This window comes from Oculina patagonica, chromosome 4 (assembly GCF_052425735.1).
Source record: "Oculina patagonica isolate OP01 chromosome 4, crgOcupat, whole genome shotgun sequence".
In the NCBI taxonomy this organism is placed as follows: domain Eukaryota; kingdom Metazoa; phylum Cnidaria; class Anthozoa; order Scleractinia; family Oculinidae; genus Oculina; species Oculina patagonica.
Genome location: NC_135761.1, coordinates 9,517,059 through 9,540,842, shown reverse-complemented (window position 1 = coordinate 9,540,842; position 23,784 = coordinate 9,517,059). Strand labels below are relative to the sequence as shown.

Here is a 23,784-nt window from a genome sequence, read left to right as displayed (position 1 = left end):
CCGCTTTGATGTCTGTTTCCTTTCTTACACTAAACCGCATAAAATATAACTTGTCTCTTTAACTTATATCTTGTACAAGCCCTTTCTAATTGTCTGGTTCTAGTTTGCTCTGTGGTCTAAGAGAGGATTTCTTGTTGAGTTAAATGGTTCATACAAAATGAAAAAATGCGTATTACGCTAAGGTAAACAAAATTCCTGTTCCCGATATCATCTAAGCAAATGTCTGTTTTCTTTCTAATACTAAAAACTCGTAAAATATAACTTGTCTCTTTCGTTTATATCTTGTACTAGTCATTTCTTATTGCCCGGTTCTATTTTGTTTTGTTGTCTAAGTGAGGATTCATTATCGAGTTAGACCCATGCAAAATGCGTATTACGTATGTAGTTAAAATCCCTCTTCGCCATCATTCCTGCCTTATCTGAGCAATTAATGTCAAGTGGCAGATGACGTAGAAAGAAAAACCAGAGATTACATTATCTCCGTCCCATATCCCTTCCCCCATCCAGGCAATTTCAAGGGGCTGATGAAAGATGACCCATTCTAACCTAATCAGAATGCGTCTGCCTCCTTCACAGGCTTTTCCAAGGCCGCGCGGATTTTGGAGAGTTTTGGAAAGAGGCAGGGATTTTGAGCGAGCGCGAAGCGCGAGTGGTGGGTGATGGGAAGGGGGAAAATATAGAAGTTTTATATTTTCTTCATTCTGGAATAATGCATATAGGTTTTGGAAATTTAGTTATGATAAAAAATTTTCTGTATATTATAAAATGTTATTTATGTGTGGTGTATTGGAAAGATTCCTGGTCCTATGGCCTATTGTTAATTTCGGTGAAAACATGACGGTGAATAACAGGGAATGTTATGATTGTACTTCGTTTTCACAACTTAGAAATAGGTTACGTGCAGTTGGTCTTGTTCCTTGTGATTGTGGTAGACTGCAAAACAGTCGTTTGTTCTCTTAAGTCGTTGAAAGGCGCAATGCGCCGAACGTTGTGAGCCTGCGAGGCGAGAAAAAACTTTTAGCGTCTCTCCCCAGTCCCACTCACAGTTTTACATTGGCGCCAGACCTCTCGCTGTCGTACTAAGATATTATACAGGCCCGTAACCAGGATTTTTCATGGGAGGTGCGTATGAGCGACTGTGGCACGAAATCTTGAGCGCCGCAGGCGCGTTAATGTAGGGGGGAGGGGTCTGGGGGTATCCTCTCCCAGGAAATTTTGAAAAAATAGGCATTTCGTGCGTTTTGAAGACAGTTTGTTAGGAGAAAAGGCAGGTAAAAGTGAAGAAAACGACGACAATAATTCTAGTACATTTTTAAATTCAAATCACATTTTTCGAAACAGAACCTCAAAAACGTAGTTTACAATTTATTTAGCTAAAAATGACAGCAGCACATAGAAGGAAAACAGGAAAAAGATAGGTCTCTTCATTTTAGTGTCAAAATGGTTATTACATAAATCAGTCAGAGTCGGTTTGTTGATCTTTTAGTATTGTCCTTGGGTGTTTCCGAGCCCAACAAGTACCCAGTCTCCTCTCTTTTGGTAGCGCCTGGGAATGGCACTTCGAATGGTTCGACTATGAAGGACATTAGGTAGAATGTATCGTTGAATTTAACCTATAATCACACAATTTGGTCTAAAATATACCACACGAATCTTCAAATGGTGGATCTTCAACCCAAAGGACCATATTGAATGTAAATAGTCGAAGTACAGAAATACCATTTCCCTTTATTTATTTATTTATTTATTTATTTATTCATTTATTTATTTATTTTAATATATATATATATATATTTTTTTTTTCACAATGAGCGGACTTCCAAGGCTCGTGGGGGGGGGGGGGGGTGCGAACGCACCCATCGCACCCCCTCCCTACGGGCCTGTTATACAAAGACCGAGTGCGTTACATGCGTTCGCAAAAGATACGACTAGCTGCAGTCTATGATTGTGGTGGAAATGGAGACTGTTTTCGTTTTTCGAAGTGTTAGTCATCAGATATTTGACTCGGTAGCAAGTCATTTGCTGCCCTGAGCGCCGATGGCGAATAGGGAAGTAAGTAATTAAGTATGAAAGTAGCAAATCGTAGTGCGTTTTAGATAGTGCGTTTTGTAGTTGTTGAATACCTTAGAAATCATTGCGAAGATTTTGTTGAGTTTTTGGAAGGGCAGTCTTGGTTTGACTATTTGAGTAGAATGTGTAGAAAGGGCACATGGTGCGATGCTCGTATAGCACAGGCTGTTGCAAATGCTTGAGAATGAAATTTGAGAATTAATATTGTAGAATCCGGAGATGTTTTTTCTGAGCTTATATGATTGTTAGCAACGGGTGCTACTTTACTGATCTGAAACACGAGACAGCCCAACGGGCACTTTGATTTGTTTGTTTGTTGGTTTGTTTTGCAAACACAGTGATCAGCGTTCTTGAAAGAAACGTTTACTTTGCACGAAACATTACACTTATACAATATAATCACAATATTCTACGCACTAGCCAAGAAATGGTCTTTTCTCGGCGGGTGAAACTCGAGCCAAAAAAACCGTCTGCTCTCCAGCTCTCGCAGGCTATCTCGCACATGCTTTACAAAATTAGCCTGCAGAACAGGCGGTTTATTTTGCGGGTCGCGCGAAGCGCGACACAGTGAGCGCGAGCGCGACCCGCAAAATAAACGGCCTGTTCTGCAGGCTATACAAAATGCACTAAAGTCTTGAATATGTAACGCGTGCAGCAGTTACGAACGTCTTACCAAGTACAAAACTAACCTTACCTCGTTTTGCATGTCGTCAGCACTTGACTCATTCCCTGGGTGCGTTGCCTCATAGTTTAGGTTGGATAGCACACCGCTGACCAATTCAGAGACTGAATCGATGTCTCCGATATTAAGGTAAAAATCAAGTTTACTGTTTTTGTTCAAAACCAAGTTATCAAGTTCTGATTGGTTAATATTTCGAGGAAGTACCTAAAAGAAAATAAATTTCGAGGTTGCAGTTAACAGTTGGGTTGTTTAGTTTAATTTGCTGTTATCAAACGTATCAGTTTTTTTTTATTCAACACTAACTGACTTTTTATTTTTGTACTGCATTGATTAAATATTAGCCATCAGGACCAGGCTGTCCGAAAGGCGTTTTCGTTAACCCAGGATTCAAAGTTGATCGAGGTTTCCATTTCTCTTGCATAAAGGTGTTTTTATTGCTTATGTTTTGTGTAGTTTGAAGCTAGTCGTCTAGTTAACGTCAAAACATACAGGACAGAACTTTAAAAGAGAAAAACTCACTGAATGAATTTGCACTCGGAAAGTTGTTGTTGCACTCGGAAAGTTCATTTAGTTTTTATCACACATTCGTTACATATTTTAACAGGACGCCGTTACACATTTAAATTTTTATCTTGCTGAAGAAGGCAACAGTAGTGACCGAAACGTCCAAAAACAATATTTTTAGCCAGTGGCAACTTTTTAATTCGTTTTCTACTAAATTTTCAATACAGTCAACTCTTCTTAAAACGGACACCATTGGGACCGGGGCCAACTGTCCATTTCAGAGAGGTGTCCGTCTTATGACAGGGCTCGAGACTAACGGTAGCCAACTAGCCAAAGGCTAGTAGAAATGCAGTTTTGGCTAGTAGATTTTGGATTTTTACTAGCCAAAATGGCTAGTGGAAATTTCAGGCAGTTTTGTGAGAAAAAAAACGCAAACTGAAATGACCCGAGAACTGAAATGACTCTGAGAGAACAAAACTAACAAGTACACTGTTGACATATATCAAAGAAGGTGGACAAGCTAAAGTTACCGAAAAGCGAACAAACGATCATTGATAGCTTCTTTTAGAACTTTCCGGTGACGAAAGCAACAAGTGAAAGAAAACTGCTTCTGCTAATTATTAGACGGCCTGGGAAATCGAGCATTATGTGTAGGTTGTAACGTTAATCAGTGATCGGGTAAGATTGCATGAACAACGAAGGTGAGAGGTCGCGTACGTGAACGCTTTCAAAAAAGCTTTCATGTACACATTTAAGATTCGGTTACGTTGGATACCCGAGATTATTCTGCAGTGGGTAGGAGCAAAATGAAGACAGCAAATTGCCTCCATGAAAACGCAAGTTTTTGTCTTCGTGGAACACAGACTTTCCATGGATTTGGGAAGATAAACCTATTTTGTCCCATTTGTCACTGTCTTTTGTCTCCGCTGGCTTAGGAGAAAAAAAAAAGAAAACCATGCTTGAAAGTTCTGGCTAGTAGAATATTGGTTTTGGCTAGTGGAATCAAAGCTGTCACTAGCCACTAGGCTAGTTAGCAAAAAAGTTAGTCTCGAGCCCTGTTATGAGGAGTTTAGTTACAGTAAAATGAATGAAAAACGCCAGGGACGGGACCAACACCTGGCGTCTGTCTTATAGAGGTGTCCGTTAAGAGGGAGGTGACTGAACTGACAAATCAACACGTACAAAAAGCTTGCATTTACCTTGATCAATTTCTCCTCATCTATACGTGCTCCAAGAGAATCCACGACGCTGAAAAAGATCTTAAGATTGAAGTTATTATCATTTGGTTCCCCTGGAGCCAGTTTGACTGAAAATTGATCTTCCTCTGCTCTGAAAAGCATTGGCTTTAGTTGCGTGTATGGATCATAGTAAGAGAACACGTAAACAAGAGGCAAATGCTTGGTCTGCCACCCAGCACATCTAAACGTGAACATAGTTTCATAAGCTTCTCCTTCCAAAGGGCCAACGGAGCAGTTTCCCCCATATGGTGCTCGACTCGTTGTAAAGCTGTATTCTGTTAGGCCTTCATGGCCGAATGATTTATGCCAAAGTCGCATGACATAGGACATCTCCGGTTTAAGGATATTTGCTCTTAACACAAGATTCCTTGAGCTCGTGTTCGATAATGCAATTGCCTCCAGATCATCTACTTTAGTCCACTTTAGCACTCCAGTATCGTTGACTTTCCTGTAGAAAAGTTCCCAAGAGAATGACGACGTCGAGTTCACCCTTGAGCATGCTCCAGAGATGCAGCGACTGTGGACGGACAGGATGTCTGTTGTGATGACCAAATGTTTGCAGTTCACCTTGCACCTGGAATATAAAACGTTTTTCTCGTCACATTTAAAGCAAAATATCACTAAACGTTTTGTGTGGTCAGCAATTAGATATATTTCTTAGAAGAAACTATTTTTTTATGATTGTTGTTATTCATCTCTTGAGGACTGCAACAGTAGTCGGTAATTTGAAGTTCGCCTCGAATGTTTATGAAAACCGAATTAGTTCCTTGGAAGGGCCTAGTCTGAAATATGGTATCGATTTTGGGGTCTTCTGAACTATGGTAGAAAAATCGCATATTTTGGTCTAAAATGATGGAGAGTTTCAGAAATTGAAGCGATCCGCATACCTTTTTTGAGAGTACCACTCGGAATGGTTTACTGTAAAAAATAGTATATTAGCCAATCAGATCGAGCCCAGCATCTAATCAATATTACTATAACATATCATATTATGGCATACCTTATATGAAAATGAGTTATCTCCTCGTCTACCATTTGAATAACTGTCGATTTTGTGGCCTCTCTGTTGCCGGCCGTCAACACTAACTTTACCACATAAACTCCATTCTTGATTGTACTTTCTTTAGGAAGAGTTATCTCCGAAGAATTCATTTCTAATGTTCCGTTTTCATTAAAGCAGCCATCTGGTAGAGGAGTCTCGGCGAGGACATCCTGCCAAGTTGATAAAGGTGCTTTTGAGGCATCGAAGTCTGCAAACCTGTCGGTGATATTATAGCAGTACCATTTAAATTCTAGGCCACTTCTATCTAAGGTATCAGGGTCCATTGAACCAGTTGCGTTGATAAAGACAGGCTGTGAATACATCCTTTTGTTAGCAGAGCCCTCTTGTATATCGACAAGCAGATCGGATGTAGTGACCTGTATGTACCCTTCTGCAGTACCCGTAATACTGTAGGCGTTCTGTAAGGTAAGCGTTAGTTTGATACGATACAATCCATACTCTAATTCATTGGATGGTAATATGAGGTCCGACGTTGGAGTGACCCTTGTAAATTGAAGAACATATCCTTTGTTCGTTTCGTTTTTGAATATCTCCCACTTAAGAGTCGCACCCGTTGCGCTTCCACAATCGATTGGATAGCGGGAACGGATAATAACTTCTTTAGAGCGAGTAATCCCAGTTGGTGTAAGTGGATTGTTTGCGATGTTCGGCAGAGTCACCTTGGGCGGACTGCAAGGAAGGTCCGTTATTACCACGGACGTGTTTACTGTCACGGAGTTGAAATCATTCTGTCCACTCCAAGTGAGATTATAAACCCCAGCAGCACTGTATGAGTAGCTGTATTGCACTGAAGGATAGGCAAATGACGGAATTATGGTGTAGTTACCACCACCACCCTGGGAGCAGTTCGACGAGCCAAACACAACCCTGTGGCCGTTATCAAGATCTAAAGTAAAACAAGAAGGATATCCTGTTTCACTTGCTGCAAGGGTCAGCGTCAGGTTACTCTTAACCATAACTGGACCATTGTGGTTTATGCTTATCTGAAGAGTCCGTGGAACAACCTTCGTTGTAAACTCGGTGCTGCTTGAACTGATTGTATTGTTACATGAGAACTTGACCGTGTAGGCTCCATACCACGTATAGTTATAACTTAGAGAAGATGTCAGGTTGAAATAAATAAACATTATCTCACTCTGTTTCTTATCACCCAGTTCTAACCAGCACTGGAACGCTGATCCTTGGTCTACGCCAAAATAGCACACAGTCACGTCAGACAGGCCCACGGTTTTGTTACAAGTGAGTTGAACTCCGACTATAGGGACAAGCTCTACAATTGTCATTTTCCGCAGAACACTTTTGCTGCTGACGTTGTTGTAAGCAGTGATGTTGATGTCAAAGGAGCCATGCGTGGCGTAGGAATAACCGAAGGTTTTATTTGTCGAAGGAATGATGTTCCCATCGCCCATTTTGAATACAAACTTAGGTTGAGTTCCATTTGTTAGACTGAGGTGAAACAAAATCCGGTCATGTTGGAAACAAGATGGGTATTTACTCTGACATTCAATCGTCACGTTAAATCCTTGTATAGCAACTTCACTTATGATCAACGCCGAAGCGTTACTTTCACTGACTGCATTAGAGGCGTAAAACAGACCATTGCAAACTGCAACGGTGTCAAAGTCACACGTAAGTAAACTGTTCAACTGGCTTGGTCCACTCAACCATGTAGACAAGAATGGAAGTTCACAATCATCGAATGTTGCATTTACCGATACGTTCGTTCCTTGGGTTATAGAAAATAAAAACCTTGCACTTTCTCCAACCGCTACCAAATAAACATTGCGATCGACCATAAACCCTTCCACCGTATCCTGCACAACCAGCTGGCGTGTTGATGTCAGCGTGCTCACCTTGTTTGTAGCGATCACCATGGCAACAAACAGCCCAGCTCGAGAGTAAGAATAGTTGGCCTCAAAGCTGGTAGAGCTAAAAACTGACCCGTCTCCGAAAATGAAAGAAACATTTGGTGGACTGAGGGAAATAGCATCCAACGAAATGTTAAAATGAGATGACGTGTTCGTTACCACAGCAGTAGGGGCAGTGAAGTTTAATCCCGAGAGTTCTACTTGAATATGTGCCATTTTCTGTATTGTTTGGTTGCTAAAGTAGTTGAAAGCGTAGACATTCACCACATAGTCGCCTTCTGAAGTGTAATTATGCTCGTTTGTTAGGAAAAACGGAGTTGTAGCGTTTGCCATGATATACCGGGCGACTGTTTCATTGCCACTGTTATCACCCCAGTTGATGACTACCGTCGAATTTGTTCCAAGACTTAATCTCCACTGAATGGACAGGTTTTGACCCAAAACCACACAAAAACTGTCGTTGATAAATGATAATCCACTAACTGTAAAGAAAAAGAGAAAAGACTGAGTAGTTTTCAACTAAGGCGCCAGAATCTTTTGTTTCGTTTAGTTTTAGTTTCATAGTTTCGTGTTAATTAGTTTCCTTTGATTATTAGACTATTTCAGTAATTTTTTTTATTTATTTGCATATCTCTTTTTATTCTGTTGCATGTAATTTATTCCGTTAGTTTATGAGCGTGAGTTTATTCCGTGAGTTTATGAGTTAAGTTTATGAGCTTCTAGTTTACAGTCGAGTTAAGTTTATTGTAAAGTGTTATAATTTACGGTTCGTCTTTATGGTATCGAAGTCGTCACATTCGTCTTTGTAAGTTTCTCGTTTATTTCCCTTGTCGTTTTTCTGTTTTTCTTATATCGTTTGCTTTAAACGATTTTATGCTCATTTCTGCGTTTGCAAGTTTGTTATTTTCAGCTTAAGTGTGTTTTCTGTGCAAGATGGATTACGGGTAAATTGAGCTTGCAAACAATCCAGTAAACTAATCAAGACTGAAAGCCAATAACGGAAAAACGTGCGATTGATTTGGTTATTCTTCTGACTGGATGAAAAAGTGCCGCAATTTTTTTAAACCAATTACTTAGCGTGATAGAGCGGTTTTCACTTGAGTGTCGAAAGTAAATTGCGTTTGCTTTGGTTTTGCATTACTACGCTTAGTGATTGGCTTAAAAATCTCGCGCCACTTTCTCAGCCAATCAGAACTAACACCAAAACCAATCGTGACTCGCTCGCGCACGTTTTCCCGCGCTTCGTGCCAATTACATGTATTTGCTTCGAGTTTTGATTGGTTCACTGGATTGTCTGTGTTCTTTGTGATTGGCCAGAGTAATACCTTGGTTTTGGTTTTACGACACTCAATTGAAAACTGCTCTATTGCAAGGCCAAAGCAATTACAAATTACTTTCGATACCAATTGGAGGCGTGTTGACCTAATGGTGAGTGCGCTGGACTCTGGAATTAAACGGTCCGGGTTGGAGCCCTGGCCTGGGTCACTGTATTGTGTTCTTGGGCAAGACACTTTACTCTCAAAGTGCCTCTGTTCTCCGAGGTGTATAAATGGGTACCGGCGAATTTAAAGCTGAGGGGTAACCCTGCGATGGGCTAGCTTCCCATCCAGAGGGGAGGGGAGGGGGTAGAAACACTCCCAGTCACTTCATGCTATGAAAACTGTGATATGCTCCAGCCTGATGGGCCAACAGGCGTTGTAATGAAATAATTCTCTCGTCAACGAGGTCTTACCTGGGCATGGGTAGTTACACGGAGCAATCTGCTGAATTAAAGGACAGTGGGCGCCACTGGTTTTAGTGACAGGACTGAGACATGTCTTGACTCGTGTCTTGACAGGAGTGTGGCCACATTCTGTGCAGTTACTCCAAGGAGACCACTCTGTGTCCAGCCCTCCATATGCTGCAACAAGACACAACATTTACAAGAAATTGTCATCTTAACCAAAATAGTATTTATGAAGAGAGTAGTGTTTTTTGGAGGACACAGTTGACTCAATTGAAATTTAAAAGAAAGTAGCGTCGAATATAGACTGTTCACAGTCCCCTAAATGTCCGTGAAGTCGCAGAGATCGAACGTTGAGTTCGACGGGCCGCCATATTGGTTCGTTCCTGCATGAACGCGAGTTAAAATTGGGGAGATCAGGAAAATGCCCGTGGGTAGGGGTGTGGGGGCGCCTTCAGGAACCAAGATGGCGGGCCGTCGTACTCAACGATCGATCTCTGCGACTTCACGGAAAAATAGGGGACTGTGAACAGTCTCCTTCGAATACTACAAAGAACAATGCAACACGAGCGCAAGGTGTACTGAGACACCATTATTTTCTCTATTACCAAATAAAGGTTATAACTCAAAAGGGGACATAAAATTTAATATCACAGTAAGGTGTTAATTAACACATAAAGGTGTTGACATTAGAGTGGATATGTTACAGTGTCAGGTCCCATTGAACCATGATAGAACGAGTCCGTGCAAAATGTCTCTGAGTTCTTTTCATTTGTACCTGCTTCATGTCCCTGCGACATGTTTGTATTCTACTTACTTACTTACAATGTTTGCGTTAGCACCTTTATATTTCAATGTAAATTAATCGGTTTTGATATTTACAGTAGCTTTTATAACAACCAGCTAAGCCCCCCCAAAACCAAAAAAAAAAAACCAAAAAAGCCCAAACTCAGCTACTAAATATCACAATTGCTATATATTTGTCGGATCTTCTTTCATTTTTAAATGTATGCAAATAAGACTTGACAATACTTAGCTTCGCACTAGAAGCTTAGTTAGTTTCAGGTAAGCACTTGACTCAAGCGCACTTGAAAATCTTAAGTTGCAATTTGAAAACTTGGCTTCGCACTTGATGTCAAAGTATATTGCTTGAAGTACACGCTGTCAATCATCTTCAGAATCGTGACTGCTGCACGCCGCTTTCATTTGGCTTCCATTTCCTATTGGTCAAGTGCGTTCTCAAGTGTGGTTCAGACCATACTTGGCGGCGTTCTTCGGCTTCTTTGAACTACGAAAGTTTGCATGGTCACCAAAAAAAGTTCAAGTAAGTAGGTTTTACCCCTTCACACTCAAAGAAGGTCCCAAGTGCACTTACGTTATACGATTATACTCACGAGTTCTAGTGTGAAGCCAAGTAATAAGACCTGAGAACTGAAGAAAACAATTAAAACCACAGGGAGCAGAGAAGTTCGGTAGAACCGATCAATAAAATACGTCTTACCTCTTTGAAATGCACTCTTGCGTATATTTCCGTAATCAGCTCATGTTGCGACCCAAAATGCACTCATTTGCGACGTTCCAATGCTTCGACATTCTCGTTCCGATAGCCCTTTTCGTTTCTCTGATGCTTCGAATCTCAACAAAACGCGTACGATCGTTTTGACCGCCATTAGTTTGAAATGTATCGACCGCTGACTGATTTGACTGTGGCGCTCCGTTGGCTGGACGAAGAGACTACAGTCAAAACAGTCAGCGGTCGATACATTTCAAACTTATGGCGGTCAAAACGATAGTACGCGTTTTTTTTTGTTGAGATTCGAAGCATTGGAACGTCGCAAATGAGTGCATTTTTAGCATAATTGGCTGATTACGGATAAAATATACGCGAGAGTGCATTTCAAAGAGGTAAGACGTTTTATACTGATCAGTTCTAACCGAACTCCTCCCCCTAACAGACACTTTACCTGTCTGGCAGCTGTAATACATTGTAAACCAACGTTTTGATGAACAAGAACCTCCCAAAACAGCTGTGCTGTGGTCCACATAACAATAATTCCTGCCGTCGCATAGACTCTTGATGACTTTAAACGCATTCAAATCGTTAGGACAATCCGAGCTTTGCCTTTGCCAGTAAACCGCGTGGGTAACAATCACCATATCGTCATAGCAACGGAGTTCACGTGGTACCAATGAATAACCCTCATATTGTTCCATTTTATAAACTTAAAAATAAAGGAATAAACTTAATATTGCATCAGTTATGTATTTATTTAATGATAAGAAATACAGCGAACCCCTTTTAAGCGGCCACCCATTAATAAGTGGCCAACCCCTACAGAGGCGGCGGAGCGTTTTAGAACGTAGGGGGGCTAAGACTGTCCAAAAATATTGGGCAGGTTTTATATTTGAAGCAACCTTTTTTCAGATCTAGCAACTTTTTGTTTTCTAAACAGTTTCTAGACCGAAGATTTCTGAAAATTCTCCGATTGTTGTTCGAATGCCATGTGAACGTTTCCGATTATTTTTCGAACTTTTCCGAAGATAAACAAAGTGTCCCAAAGACTTCCAAGAAAGTTTCGAAGATGTTTGATCTCACTCACGAGACGGAATATCTTGACAAACCAATTTTACGCTGCGCTCGCGATATTTTCGGCACCAAAACGTAGGGGGGCTGAGCCTCCCAAATTTCCGTTTGTGGAGGGTGCAACAGTCCCCCTTCCCTCCCTTCCCTGCTCCGCCGCCGATGCCCTATTTAGCGGCAGTTACAAAAGTCCTGTAAGTATTGCCAGTATAACACTGTAAATAAAACGCTTATTTAGCGGCCACCTCGATTAGCCTTAGAAAACATGAGAATTGTCGCATGATGTTCATAAATCAACCACGTAAACGGCCTTACCTTTAGGGAAATAAGTAGAAAAAGGAATAATTTCCCTTTCCGTCCAATTTTCACTTGAAAATTGCGGGGATTTAATTAAAAAACAAACGTTTTCGTAACCTTGTCACTTGTAACGATTTTACTTAAATCATTGCGCGTCATCCCGCTTCTTTGGGTGACTGGGCTTGGGGTCTTTTTTTTACCTTCTTAGGAGTGAATTGACGTACTGCGATTTTTATCAAAGGTTAAAACAGAGGTTTAATTTCTTATTAAGCCCACGAGACATTTTCCATTCACCGTTCCAATCTCTCCCATTCCCTGCGCACGCATGGCGGTTTTATCTTTACTCAACCGCGGTTAAACGATAGAAATATTTTAAAAAAAAAAAAAAGAAAAGTACTTTTAAGATAAGGTTCTTATTTTCGCCATAGATCGATATTTTTACGGGTATTCTGATGGTTTACTAAATTTTCTTGAAGATTTTCTAAAAACGTTCTACGTGTTTGAAAACAGGTAAATACGGACTTGCCGACGCCATTTGACAAAGCAATCGGTTCGGGTGCAGAGCGATTAAAAAGCAAAAAATACTCGCTTATTTGAGGGAATGGTAATATATTTACACTCAACATATATTTTATCAATCCTTGCTTATACTTGCTCTTGAATACAAACGAAATTCTTTAAATTAGAAAGAAAAACTGCCTGAGACGTTTGACCGCGGCGAATATCTCTACTCACTTGGCTGACATCTGTAAGTGACATTCAGGTATTTCTTGATCCCAGGGCATGAATCGTTGAAAAAGTCTGCGGAAGCTTCAAGATAACACTGGTCTCGTCCTTGACAACGTTTCGTGACATTAATCTTGCTTCCGTTGTTTGACGGACAGCTTTCATTTCCATAGAACACCGATCGGATCTCAATCACAGTCGGATAGTATTCATCATACGAAACATAATTGGGACACACAATTGTGACATTTTCCCCATCATTAAGCTGGACACTGAGATCTGAAAGTGAATAAGAGTTGCAATATTATCATTATGTTCCATTTCGAGAAACAATTGACTATAAAAAAGCGAAATAAGACTACGACGTTTTGATGTTATCATCTTGACTCCATTATATTATCAGCCCCCCCCCCCCCCCCCCCCCCCCCCCCCCCCCCCCCCCCCCCCCCCCCCCCCCCCCTCCATATAACGCCCTCAGTTTCAAGTTTAAATACAAATAAGGTTGACAGAGTATGTTAAAATATTCTGTCAGGGCGTGTTGCATTAATTAAATAAATACTTTCGCACGTATCAAGTCCGATTGCGTGTCCCTGGTGTTGCGAGTCCTGGCCTAACAAAGATGTTTTCCGTGTTAAAGAAATGCCAAGGAAAACTGGATTGTTCATTTAACGAAATGCTGCTAATTCGCGAAAGAAGGCCTACACTAAACACGCAGTTGTACTAGATACATGCGAAACTATTTATTAAATTAAATGCAGCACGCCCTGACAAAATATTCTAACATACTCTCTCACCTTTATTTGTCTTTAAACTTGAAACTCGACCGTTATCTTTCTTTCTACTTTATTGTAGTCAGATGACTTCGAAACGTCGTAGTCTTATTTCCCTACTTTGATCAATTGTCACAATATTTGCTTGTTAAAAATTATGTGTATAATAAAGGCTTAAATTGTAATTTAAATTAAGGTCTAAAAGCAAAAACGTTTTAGACCGTACGGTCATCATCACACAGCTTGGTCTTGTTCGATTTTTAAGTTATTTACGAGGTGTATTTGTTTGTTTAGGGTCGGCTTTTTATTGTTATTTTAACTATCCACTATTATAATCTAGCAGTACCCGAAGAGGACCTGAAGTAACTGTTAAGGCTAGGTTAGTCAGAAAGTTGAACAAATTACAACAATTAAAAAGGTACAAAACATTGCGCTCAACAATATTGTTTTTCGGAATTGTGAGCGATTTCGCACGAAATTTGTGTAATGTAATGTAATGTAATGTAATGTAAAACTTTATTTATACACGGAGAACCATCAGTTACATTATGCTAAAGTAAAAAAACTAAAACTGCTTTACACGATTGTCGAGTGGGAATCCGATACATCAGCTATAGGTACGTCAGCTACCTTCTTGATAGTTTTCTTAATTTTATTTACTGATGCAGCATTTTTAAGACATTTGGGCAGGTTATTCCATTGCAGGGGGAAAGGGAAGGGGAAAAAAAAGGAAAAAAATAATACTGAGGGGAAAAAAAAAAAAAAAAAAAAAAAGGGGAAAAAAAAAAAAAAAAGAAAAAAATTTAAAAAAAAGAGAAATTGGGGAAAAATTGGAAAAGGGAACACGAAACCCCCTTTCTACCCTCATTGCATAGCCCCGCTGTAAGAAAAGATTTGTTTTAAATAGTTGGTATTTGGTTTGGGTAGCGCCAGTTTTCCCTCAGAGTCTCTCAAGTTATAAACAGGGTGATGCTGGGAGAAAAGGCTTTGTAGATAATCTGGGGCACGGCCATTAATGGTTTTATACATTATTAAGGCTCTCTGGGGGGGTTTTCTTCGAAAAAATAGCCTCTCCCAGTCGAGGGAGGATAGGAGGTGGTTTGAACTCGTATCAAAAGGTGATTTTATAATAACTCTGGCTGCACGGTTTTGTAATTTTTGGAGCTTATCACTTAAGTAACCACTCAAACAGTTCCAGACAAGGTTGCACCGTATGCCTGGGCCTTAATCTAAAATAAATTATGATAAGTTATAATAATTATAAAATTTATAACAATTTATAGTTCAAACCTCCGCAGGTATGGTAGCAATGTTGCGCCTGATATTTGTTCCCCCACCTGCAGGCCCACGTAGTAGTATAAGAAATCCCAGGATCAATGCAGTCGCGGAATCGCCTTCGCTGGCTAGTGAGACCACAGGCTTCACACAAACGCCAGGGTGCCCAGGCAGTGTAGACGGATTTCACTTTGAGAAAGAAAGGTTGTTTTATGTTAGAGAACACACCTCGATTCAATTTTTGCAGATTGCTACGTAAAGAGAAAAGCCATTTTACTATTGCACTGTTGCTGACTACTGCCTCCCAACACTGACCTGTTAAATTTTAAGTTAATTTAAACGCTTTTTTACTTATTTATCCATGTTTATTCCATATTTACTGTTGACTAAGATGTGTTATTAAACACCATTAAGTTCACCTTAAAATTTCTTTTAATGTACCCCTGTGCTTCTCACCTCTAATTAGCCCCCTCTAAGTCCCACTCAATAGATCTTGGAAGGAAATAAGCCACAGCGGCTCAATAGAGCTTTTACGACACATTTATCACCCCTCATTTCATAGCCACAAAAACTAGAAGTTACCTCACGGGTATTTTTTATATTTTTCTAGCAACCCCCACTGTCTACACGCGGTCCTTCAGCCTCGTGCAATTTCTACTTACCTGGCTGACAACTGTGGTACAGAGTAAAATAATTGCTGCTATCCTTGCACGATTGTTTTAGGCCCAATGCGTTAGATGACACAGCTGGGATTTCGCACATGTAATACTTGCAATATTCTTCCAGATCACCGTATTCCGGATAAGCTGCACAGGTAGGACCGGTTGAGGGACAAGCTTCTGAAGTATTCATTTGACCATAAAAAGGCGTGTCGTGGAATACCAAGCGCATTCCATCAGGGCAACTGATAAGGGCTTTATCTTCATCACAAAATGTTCTCTTAAATACTGCAAGAAATTAATAACGTAACTTTTAAGAAATATTAGTATATACCACACAAATGAATAGTGCTTTTCGCGCGCGCTGATTGGTTAACTCGGAGGTGATTAGCATAGTACTTTTCACCTCCGAACAGCTAAGGAGAAACAAAGTGCCTTCGCGCGTCGCTTTTGTTTACCGAAAGTGTGGTTTTGGTCCGCTAGTTATTCAACTTGTGTGGTATATTCTAAAAACTCATAAATATACTATTCGCCTCCACTTCAGTGAATAATTGTTAATTACAGCAGCGAAAAACGCAATCGTTAGTTAGCTTTAGTTGGGTTTTGACCCGGGGGGGTCTCCCTTTGGCCTATCGGGGGGCCCGCCCGGGGGTACCTTTTTCAGGCTTCAGGATGGGTAGGGATTGGGTTGTTCGGGGGATCTGTCATTTGGCTATGGGCCTTAAATCGGACGCAATTTATGGTGTATTATTTTTTGCTTGACAGCGTCCATTTCGTCCACGCCATGTCTCTTAGGTGAAGGGGTACCTTTTATTTGGTATACGAAAGGGGTATCAAATGGAGGGTGGGGTTGACTTGGGGCGGGCCTCCCGTATACTTTTTGTGCCCCCCCCCCGGGGGGTTTGAACTTCAAAGTTCGCGTACTATTTGAGGGACACTGTCACGTGCTTCACAACAAAAATTCAAGAGCTTGAAAACCTACAAAAAGTGGTCCAGTTTTGTTAAAAATTGCTATACTAGTGTACTGAAGCTATAAACAAGTGATATTATTGTGATGCTATCAGGAACTTTAGATCTCAACTTGAAAAAGTTAGGCTGACTTTTTTCAAGGTCTGCCCTGGTGGCCTGGAAAAACAGCTAAAAACTAATAATGCTCCCCTCTTCCTTCAACAACAATTTATCTTATCACTTCATCCTGGTGTTCTAGGCGCATTTCGTGTACAAGCGAGAGTAGTTCCCAATTCTAGTACATTTTACCAAACGCAGAAAAAACCCCCTGACAGTGTCCCATTAAAAAGCACAGTATAAGTAAGAAAAACTTCTCACCAGGACTGCAGGCGTATTCTATTTTCAGGTACTTAGTAAATCCGGGACATGGGTCTTGAAAGGTGTCATTAGAAACCATAAAAGTGCAATTCCTTCTCATCTGGCATCGTTCATAAACTTGTGCACTGTTGTGTCCTTCCATGTCACTTGATGGCAAACATGATCCATTCATGGGGCCGGTGATGTTGCAAGTGCTATTAATTTCTTGGTCATGCCCGTAGAATGCGTTATTAATGTTGATGAAGGTGTTGTTCGGACAGGTCAAGTTGGCTATCATCAAATCGCACGTTGTTGAATAACGTTCTGGAAAAAAAGCAGAAGAAAACATGACTGGTGTTACTGTGTGTTCAAATCAATTTCCCATCTGCTTTAACGGTTACCGTTGCTTTGTTTATCACTAGCAACGGTAATGCAGTGAGCTCCATGGTTGCTATTTAAATGAGTCCAAGACTGAGCATGCACATAAGTTATTCCTTTTGTTTTCTTTCACCATGCAGCATAACTACGGAAATGACTTCCCGGAGATAACGTATTCTTCGCTTGGAAAAAGTATTTTAAATGGATGATTTATTTCTCAAGAAAAAAAACATTTTTCCTGGACGTTTCAGATCATTTCGATGCCCAAACCCCCCTTTTATTATATGCATGTCGTCGTTAAATTTTCTTGTAAGATTCTTTTTAACCGAATGTAAAAAGTAGTTTTTCGGACCAGCGTGGTCAACCTCGCAGGACCTTTAAACACGACGTCTATGGCATAAAGCGACTAGTTTTAGCCTCTTCACCCCCTAGATGCCGTGCTTCATTCACGCCACCCCCATCATTTTTCTCAGATTGCCCTGACATTTTTTTTGGTACTCGTTTGTACCGCACTTTCTACTGTGAAAGTAAAAATTCCGCACAAACCAAACATGACGTTCTCGTTCCCAAATCTAACCAACTTCTCCAACTAGGGATTAACTCTGCTCATTTTTTTGATAACGTTTCAGTAAAAGCTCCGGTAACTAACCAAGACATTCATTGTAGCATCCTGTCGTTCGAGTTTCTGACTTGGCTCCAGAGCAGTCTCCTCCTCCTGTCCTTGTGGTAGGATTGGCGCAAACTCTCCTTCTGACTTGATGGTACCGTACTCCACACACATCAGGACATGCACTCCAGCTTTGCCACTGAAGGTAGCCATTTGAAGCTTAAAAATGATTTCAGAATAGTAAATGCACGTAACTGTCAAGACTATAGATCAAGCAAGAACGAAAGTGGACGGTGGCGGCTGTCAACGTCTGTTATCGGTTAGCCTGCAAACAGGCTCCTAGGTGGAGCAAGACGCAAATAAATCGTCAAGCGAAGCGAGCTGAGCGTGGCTTTTGGGGAGAAAGAAACGAGACCACGCTCAGATTGCCCTGCTCGCTGATTTATTTTACGCTCTGCTCCACTTGGGAGGCTAGTTATCAGTGAGAAACTCTAGCCGTGGCATCATCTGCTTAGCCAGCAAACGGTAGCTCTCGTCCACTTTTGCTCTCTTTTTGATATTGATCTATGGCAATTTTGAAGCGATGTTGATAAAAAATAATACTTGAAAGAGACCCTGTAAAATCAATCCCATAAGCACAACCTTCGTTCCAAGCTTGAGTGTCTGTCTTTTTGTGGCAGTAAGGATGACAAATAATCGGAAAAATACCTTTGGTGAACCTGCAGTTCATAAACATGATTCATCTTATATATATTCATGATAACTTATTCAAATAAATTATGTATTCTTACCATATTGACAGCTGTGTTTGATAAAAAATCGAAGCGATGTTATTTTGTCCTTATATGGATCTCCCAACCTTTTCCTTGTTACATTAAAATTACATCTCCTTTTTCCGCGGCATCCCATCAATCTCCAGGCGTAAACCCTTTTAGCGCTAAGTTCTTTTGTAATGTTATAATACTCATAGCGTACTGAGTTGTTCGGCACAATGGATATCGAGGAGTTCAACAACGACAGTGATACATTTGAAGGCATTGCTGTAAGATGAAATGACGACGACATAGATAATGATGGCAATATTGTTTCATTTTGAGGTAGTAATAAGGATGACACTGTTGCATTTGGTGGTGGTGATGTCAGTGGGGACATTGGCTGTGATGCCAGCGGTGGTGGCACTGATAATGATGTTGATGATGATAAGGTCGGAGATGCTGCTGATGATGATAATAACACTGGTGCTGAAGATGCTGATGATGGTGGTGTAGGTGATGCTGCTCCTAATGATGCTGACAATGTCGATGCTGGTGATGGTTGTGGTGATGCTGCTGCTAATGATGTAGATGCTGCTGCTGCTTGTGATGCTGACTCTGGTGCTTGTGATGCTGATGTTGGTGCTCCTGCTGATGTCGATAATGATGATGCATTTTCCGATTCTAATGGTGCAGAAGCTGGCGTTGTTGTTGCTGCTAATGACGCTGCATCTGACGATGGTGCTCCTGATGATGCAGATGACGCTCCTAATGAAGCTGAAGCTGACGCTGTTGATACTGCTGCTGCTAATAACGTTGTTGATAGTGCCTGTGGTGTTGCTCCTAAAGATGCTGATGTTGGCGCTGGTGATACTTCTAATGACGACGATGATCCTGGTGATACTGCTGCTGGTAATGATACTGATGCCACTGATGAACTCGATGACATAGAAGTCATCGCCATGGGCAACAGAGTGGCGTTTGTCTGGAGCACCGTGCTTAAATTGCTTGGAGATGCCCTGGTTAGTGGGATGGTGCTATGGTTGGATGGTGCTATTATAGTACGATTTTTTAAAATATATTCTACCCCTTGCCATTCGAGTCTGTGGATAACGAATACTTTCCCTACAGGACAAGTAAAGCTTGCAACTGTCTCCTCAGGAATCACAGTTTCGTTGACTGTAATAAAAAATAATTATCAATAAATTAATTTGAGATAGTAAGTACCTTAATAACAAGTTAATTACTCCAATAACTGAAAGTTGGAACCAGTGCAGTATATTCTCGTTTTCAATCCTGCACATCTGAGATCGACGGTTCAATCGAAATGGATGTTTCAATAGAATCGACGCGGGGAGAGCAGCATGTCTCTTTGTAGGTTTCTTTTGGATATAAACATGTTATTGGCAAACCAGGCTGGGAGTAACATTGAATACCTCATTCATCTCAAGGAACCGAAGAGGTAATCCTATAGTGGCTTATACAGGGCGCTCCCCCGGGGTTCTTTGGAGGTACAAACAGAGTAGATATTTCATGAGTTTAAGGATACAAAAGGGTAGGAAAATAAAATAAATATCACTTAGGTATTTAAAAGGTTCATTAAAAAATATCTCGAACAGACCCACCGACGGTCAGTTCATATAGGTATTTTAAGGGGTTGCCCAAGTAAAAATAAAGAAACGAGATACAGCATCCCTTTGGGCGATGGTCGTTTACTTACCAAAATATCAGATAAGTTGTATCAGTTCACGTTTTAATTGGTAATCATTCTTTGCGAAAGAATTTGTGTTCGTGCTATTCTTCCACACGACTGGCAAAAATCATGTTTTCAACTTACTTATCGTACAGCTGTAGGTGACGTTTAAATAACTTGTATTGTTTCCATCGCAAGGTGTTTCTTGGTCATCGAACGAACCATTTATAGCACAAGATGACTGCCCTTGACAGACAGGTGTCACTCTCCAGCTCAGATCAATGGATGTGTTACAAGATGGTATCGATTGGTTTGGTGCCAGACAAGTAACATTGTCAGTTCTTCCATATGACACGGAATCGATGAAAATCTTGGAATCATTGTAACACGTGATGGTTTTCATCTCCGTCGCGCATATGGTAAGAGAGGATGCTGGGTAAAAGAAATACAAACACAACGTCATCGATCTGCCGGGGACTGCATATGTGTATTGTGGTTCAATTTTACCCTTGGTACAATCTGGTATTTTCTATTATTTTATATTCATTATCATTTATTGTCATACACCAGAACCACAACAGGCGTTGAACCACAACAGGCGTACATGTACATAACGCTGTTCTGCAAATGAACAAACAAATACTGTGAAACTTGTACTTATAAGCGCACTTCCTCTGGGAATGCTCAAATGTCTCCTTAATTCAAGGTGTCCGTTTAGAACACGTTCCCACGGAACACAATATTTTACATCAAATGACACTTCAAAGAGCGTTGGATATATCTGGGATTACTGTTCGGTTGGTTTATTAAATTGAAAAATTGATCAAAATATTACTAATAGACACACAGACAGCTAGGTTCTCGTGATCAGCGTAAATGAACAATTTCCTTACAACCAGTAAACTATATTACTAAGTTACCCTCGTTAAATAAAGTCCTATTATTATTTAATAAAACCAACGATAATATGGGAGCGTTTTAGCTAGAATGCGAAGGAGGTAATCTTAAATAAAACCATGCATAATGAAAATTTAAAAGTGAAAATAGAAAAAGAAGCTTTAGTTGTACGGTAATTAAAAATTTCGTGAAAATGTGTCATCATTGAAAAAAAGCGATGATCGATGATCTATTTCTGAAGCTTTATTATCTGAACCGAGTCGTTAACTTTACCGATGGCTAGGGGGTCATTCTTTGCATGATGGCCTATCTCAAAGCCTAGTCAGATTTTTCCTGGTGTCAGGCATATTTGATGGTAGAATCAAATTACAAGTGTCCGTTTTATACAGCTTTTTAACAATAGAATACAATTAACATCTCAGCAGCGTTTTAAAAGTCCGCTTCCGCTAAATAGAGATATAATATACAGTAAATAGGAGGGGGGAATTTAGACCTTGGCTTCTGTCCGCGTATTAAAGGGTGTCCGCTTATTACAGATTTAAATGTATCGTAAGTTAAACAGAAATCTTTCACTCTTTTACCACCACAGTCAAACATGAGCCGTCGATTTGGTATCAGTGGTAGACCCAGAATTTTATACAAGGTGTAGTGGTCCGCATTCAAAACGCTTCACCACAGATCTGTCATTGCTTTTAATGAACTTTCAAGTCAAACGTATCTTCAGCTGAACACTACTTTAAAAATCGTAAATCGCACTTTGTTTAACTTTACAAGATGGTTCTAGATTTTTTTTACCTTAGCGTGTGACCATTTAAATGAAAGCTACTGAGCAGTAATTTCATGGGGTCTTTTTATTATGCTGTACAAGGTGGATATAGCTTTAATGTTTGTGGATGCGATCCAACTGTGTGACCTTTTAAATAAAAGGTATTGAGCAATAAGATGGTTTTATGTTTTAAGTCTGTGGATGAAACCCCAGTGTATACCATTTAAATAAATGCCAAAGAATTTGTACTTCTATGTGGTGCTGTCTGCTTTACAAAACTTTGGAAATTGACATTCTTAATTTTGATCTTTGATACTCATGTAGTATGTGAGTGGGTTAAAATATGTGGGAACGCATGTCCATAGCTTGAAATGGAGTCGACGCGTTTTAACTGAAACCAAGATTGAATAGTAGCCCTGCCATAGGAGCTTGTTAAAGTCATGTTACAATCAATTTTTCTGTTGTTACTGCTGCTGCTACAGAGGAAGCAGATGGTTTTCATTTTTGATTCCAAGATTCTTACGAGATGTTCTATCTAAGGAGACGGTACAAAAAAGGCGTATACTGTCAAACAGCATTATTAAAAAATTTGCTGACGATCAGAAGTTAAAAACTTCGGTTAAAGATATCACACATGAAGATGTTGCGATACCATGGAGTATGAATTAAATAAAAAGAAAAATAAACTAAATGGTTACAAACATACCGTTAGGGAAGTCTTGGGAAAACAGCTTTATAAAGTCAATCGGTAGAAAGTTTCTATGAACATTTCCCAATAATCTTTACTTTATGCTAAACCATAACTGTGTTTTTTTGGTGAAGGAGGAATTATTTTGATAAGAATAGAATAAAGAACCTTATTAAAACGCTCCGTAAAATATATTCACTCACCGTTACACGCTACGAAGGTCAGCGTGAACGCCAAAACTGAAAAGAAGAATCATCTTGCTTGTTTGATGAGGAAATAAACTTCTCCTTTCATCCATAACTAATGGCTGAGAAAAGAAAAACATAAAATATTGAAAAATAATCAACGAATACTCTTTACTTTAACACGGCACCCAGCAACACACCAAGCTGACAACAATCTCAAACTGATAGGGGATCATTATCAACAGCTGGGCCAAGGAACCTATGAAAATTTACTACATAAATTTCCGTAAATTACAAAATGCCTTACATGTCATGAAAACTTCCTTATATGTTCTGGTGGGAGCGGGGTCTTTGGTTGCGCCGGCCCGGGGGGTCGGGTCCCGGCGGGGCTTGTTCCCCCCCCCGCGGGGGCCCCCCCGGGGGGGAATTCTGGTATATAAAGCTAAGTTATCGCACAAACATTAAAAGGGCTTTTAAACTACCGCTTATAAGTTTCTTTTAAAAGTGCCAGTTTAAGGTTTTTGATGTGTCTCATTTTAACACTCCTTAAAAATCCTACTCGAAAGAGTCCTTTTAAGTGTCAGTCGAAACCCTTTACAAGTGCCACTTCTTTAAGAACTCCTTAAAGTGCCACTCGAAAGACTACTTACATGTAAGACTGCTCTATTCATGTTGAGCTCGTTTACATTTGCAAAAAAGATAACCCACAAAGACTACCAGCGAGGGGTAATCTTTAAGTACCACCAGCATGAGACCGGTTAGAGAATCTAGTTTTTCATTTGTCATTATCGAGAATTTCTTATAGTACTCCAAACTTGAATTCAAATTTTGTTTTCTGACATAAAGCTAACAAAAGATATCTAAAATGTAAAAAATGTATCTTTATGTATATGTAATTTTATTTTAGTTGCAAATGTGTGAAAAAAAACGTCGATCAGCACTTTATGCCAGCTATTGACAAATATCTTAATTGACCCTAGAAAACACTTTTCAATCGTTTTTAAGTATCAATGAAAATAACTGCAATTAAATTGTCTACAAGTAAACTGTGCTCTTT

The 23,784-nt window shown here is 40.1% G+C and overlaps 1 protein-coding gene across 1 annotated transcript in view; it reads right to left on the bottom strand.

Moving 5' to 3' along the window:
* Positions 1–23,513, bottom strand: part of LOC144648136 (polycystin-1-like) — a 34,913-nt gene extending 11,400 nt beyond the window's left edge. Inside the window, exons 1-14 of the mRNA XM_078507769.1 lie at positions 23,414–23,513; positions 22,746–22,781; positions 20,336–20,623; positions 18,538–19,677; positions 17,789–17,965; positions 16,783–17,085; positions 15,460–15,744; positions 14,813–14,986; positions 12,762–13,031; positions 11,113–11,370; positions 9,158–9,325; positions 5,495–7,907; positions 4,456–5,068; positions 2,765–2,956 (exon numbers count right to left, since the gene is read on the bottom strand). Of these exons, the coding sequence (XP_078363895.1) occupies positions 2,765–2,956; positions 4,456–5,068; positions 5,495–7,907; positions 9,158–9,325; positions 11,113–11,370; positions 12,762–13,031; positions 14,813–14,986; positions 15,460–15,744; positions 16,783–17,085; positions 17,789–17,965; positions 18,538–19,677; positions 20,336–20,623; positions 22,746–22,781; positions 23,414–23,513 (6,417 nt within the window). The remainder of the gene's footprint in view (positions 1–2,764; positions 2,957–4,455; positions 5,069–5,494; positions 7,908–9,157; positions 9,326–11,112; positions 11,371–12,761; positions 13,032–14,812; positions 14,987–15,459; positions 15,745–16,782; positions 17,086–17,788; positions 17,966–18,537; positions 19,678–20,335; positions 20,624–22,745; positions 22,782–23,413) is intronic.
* Positions 23,514–23,784: the final 271 nt, after the last annotated feature.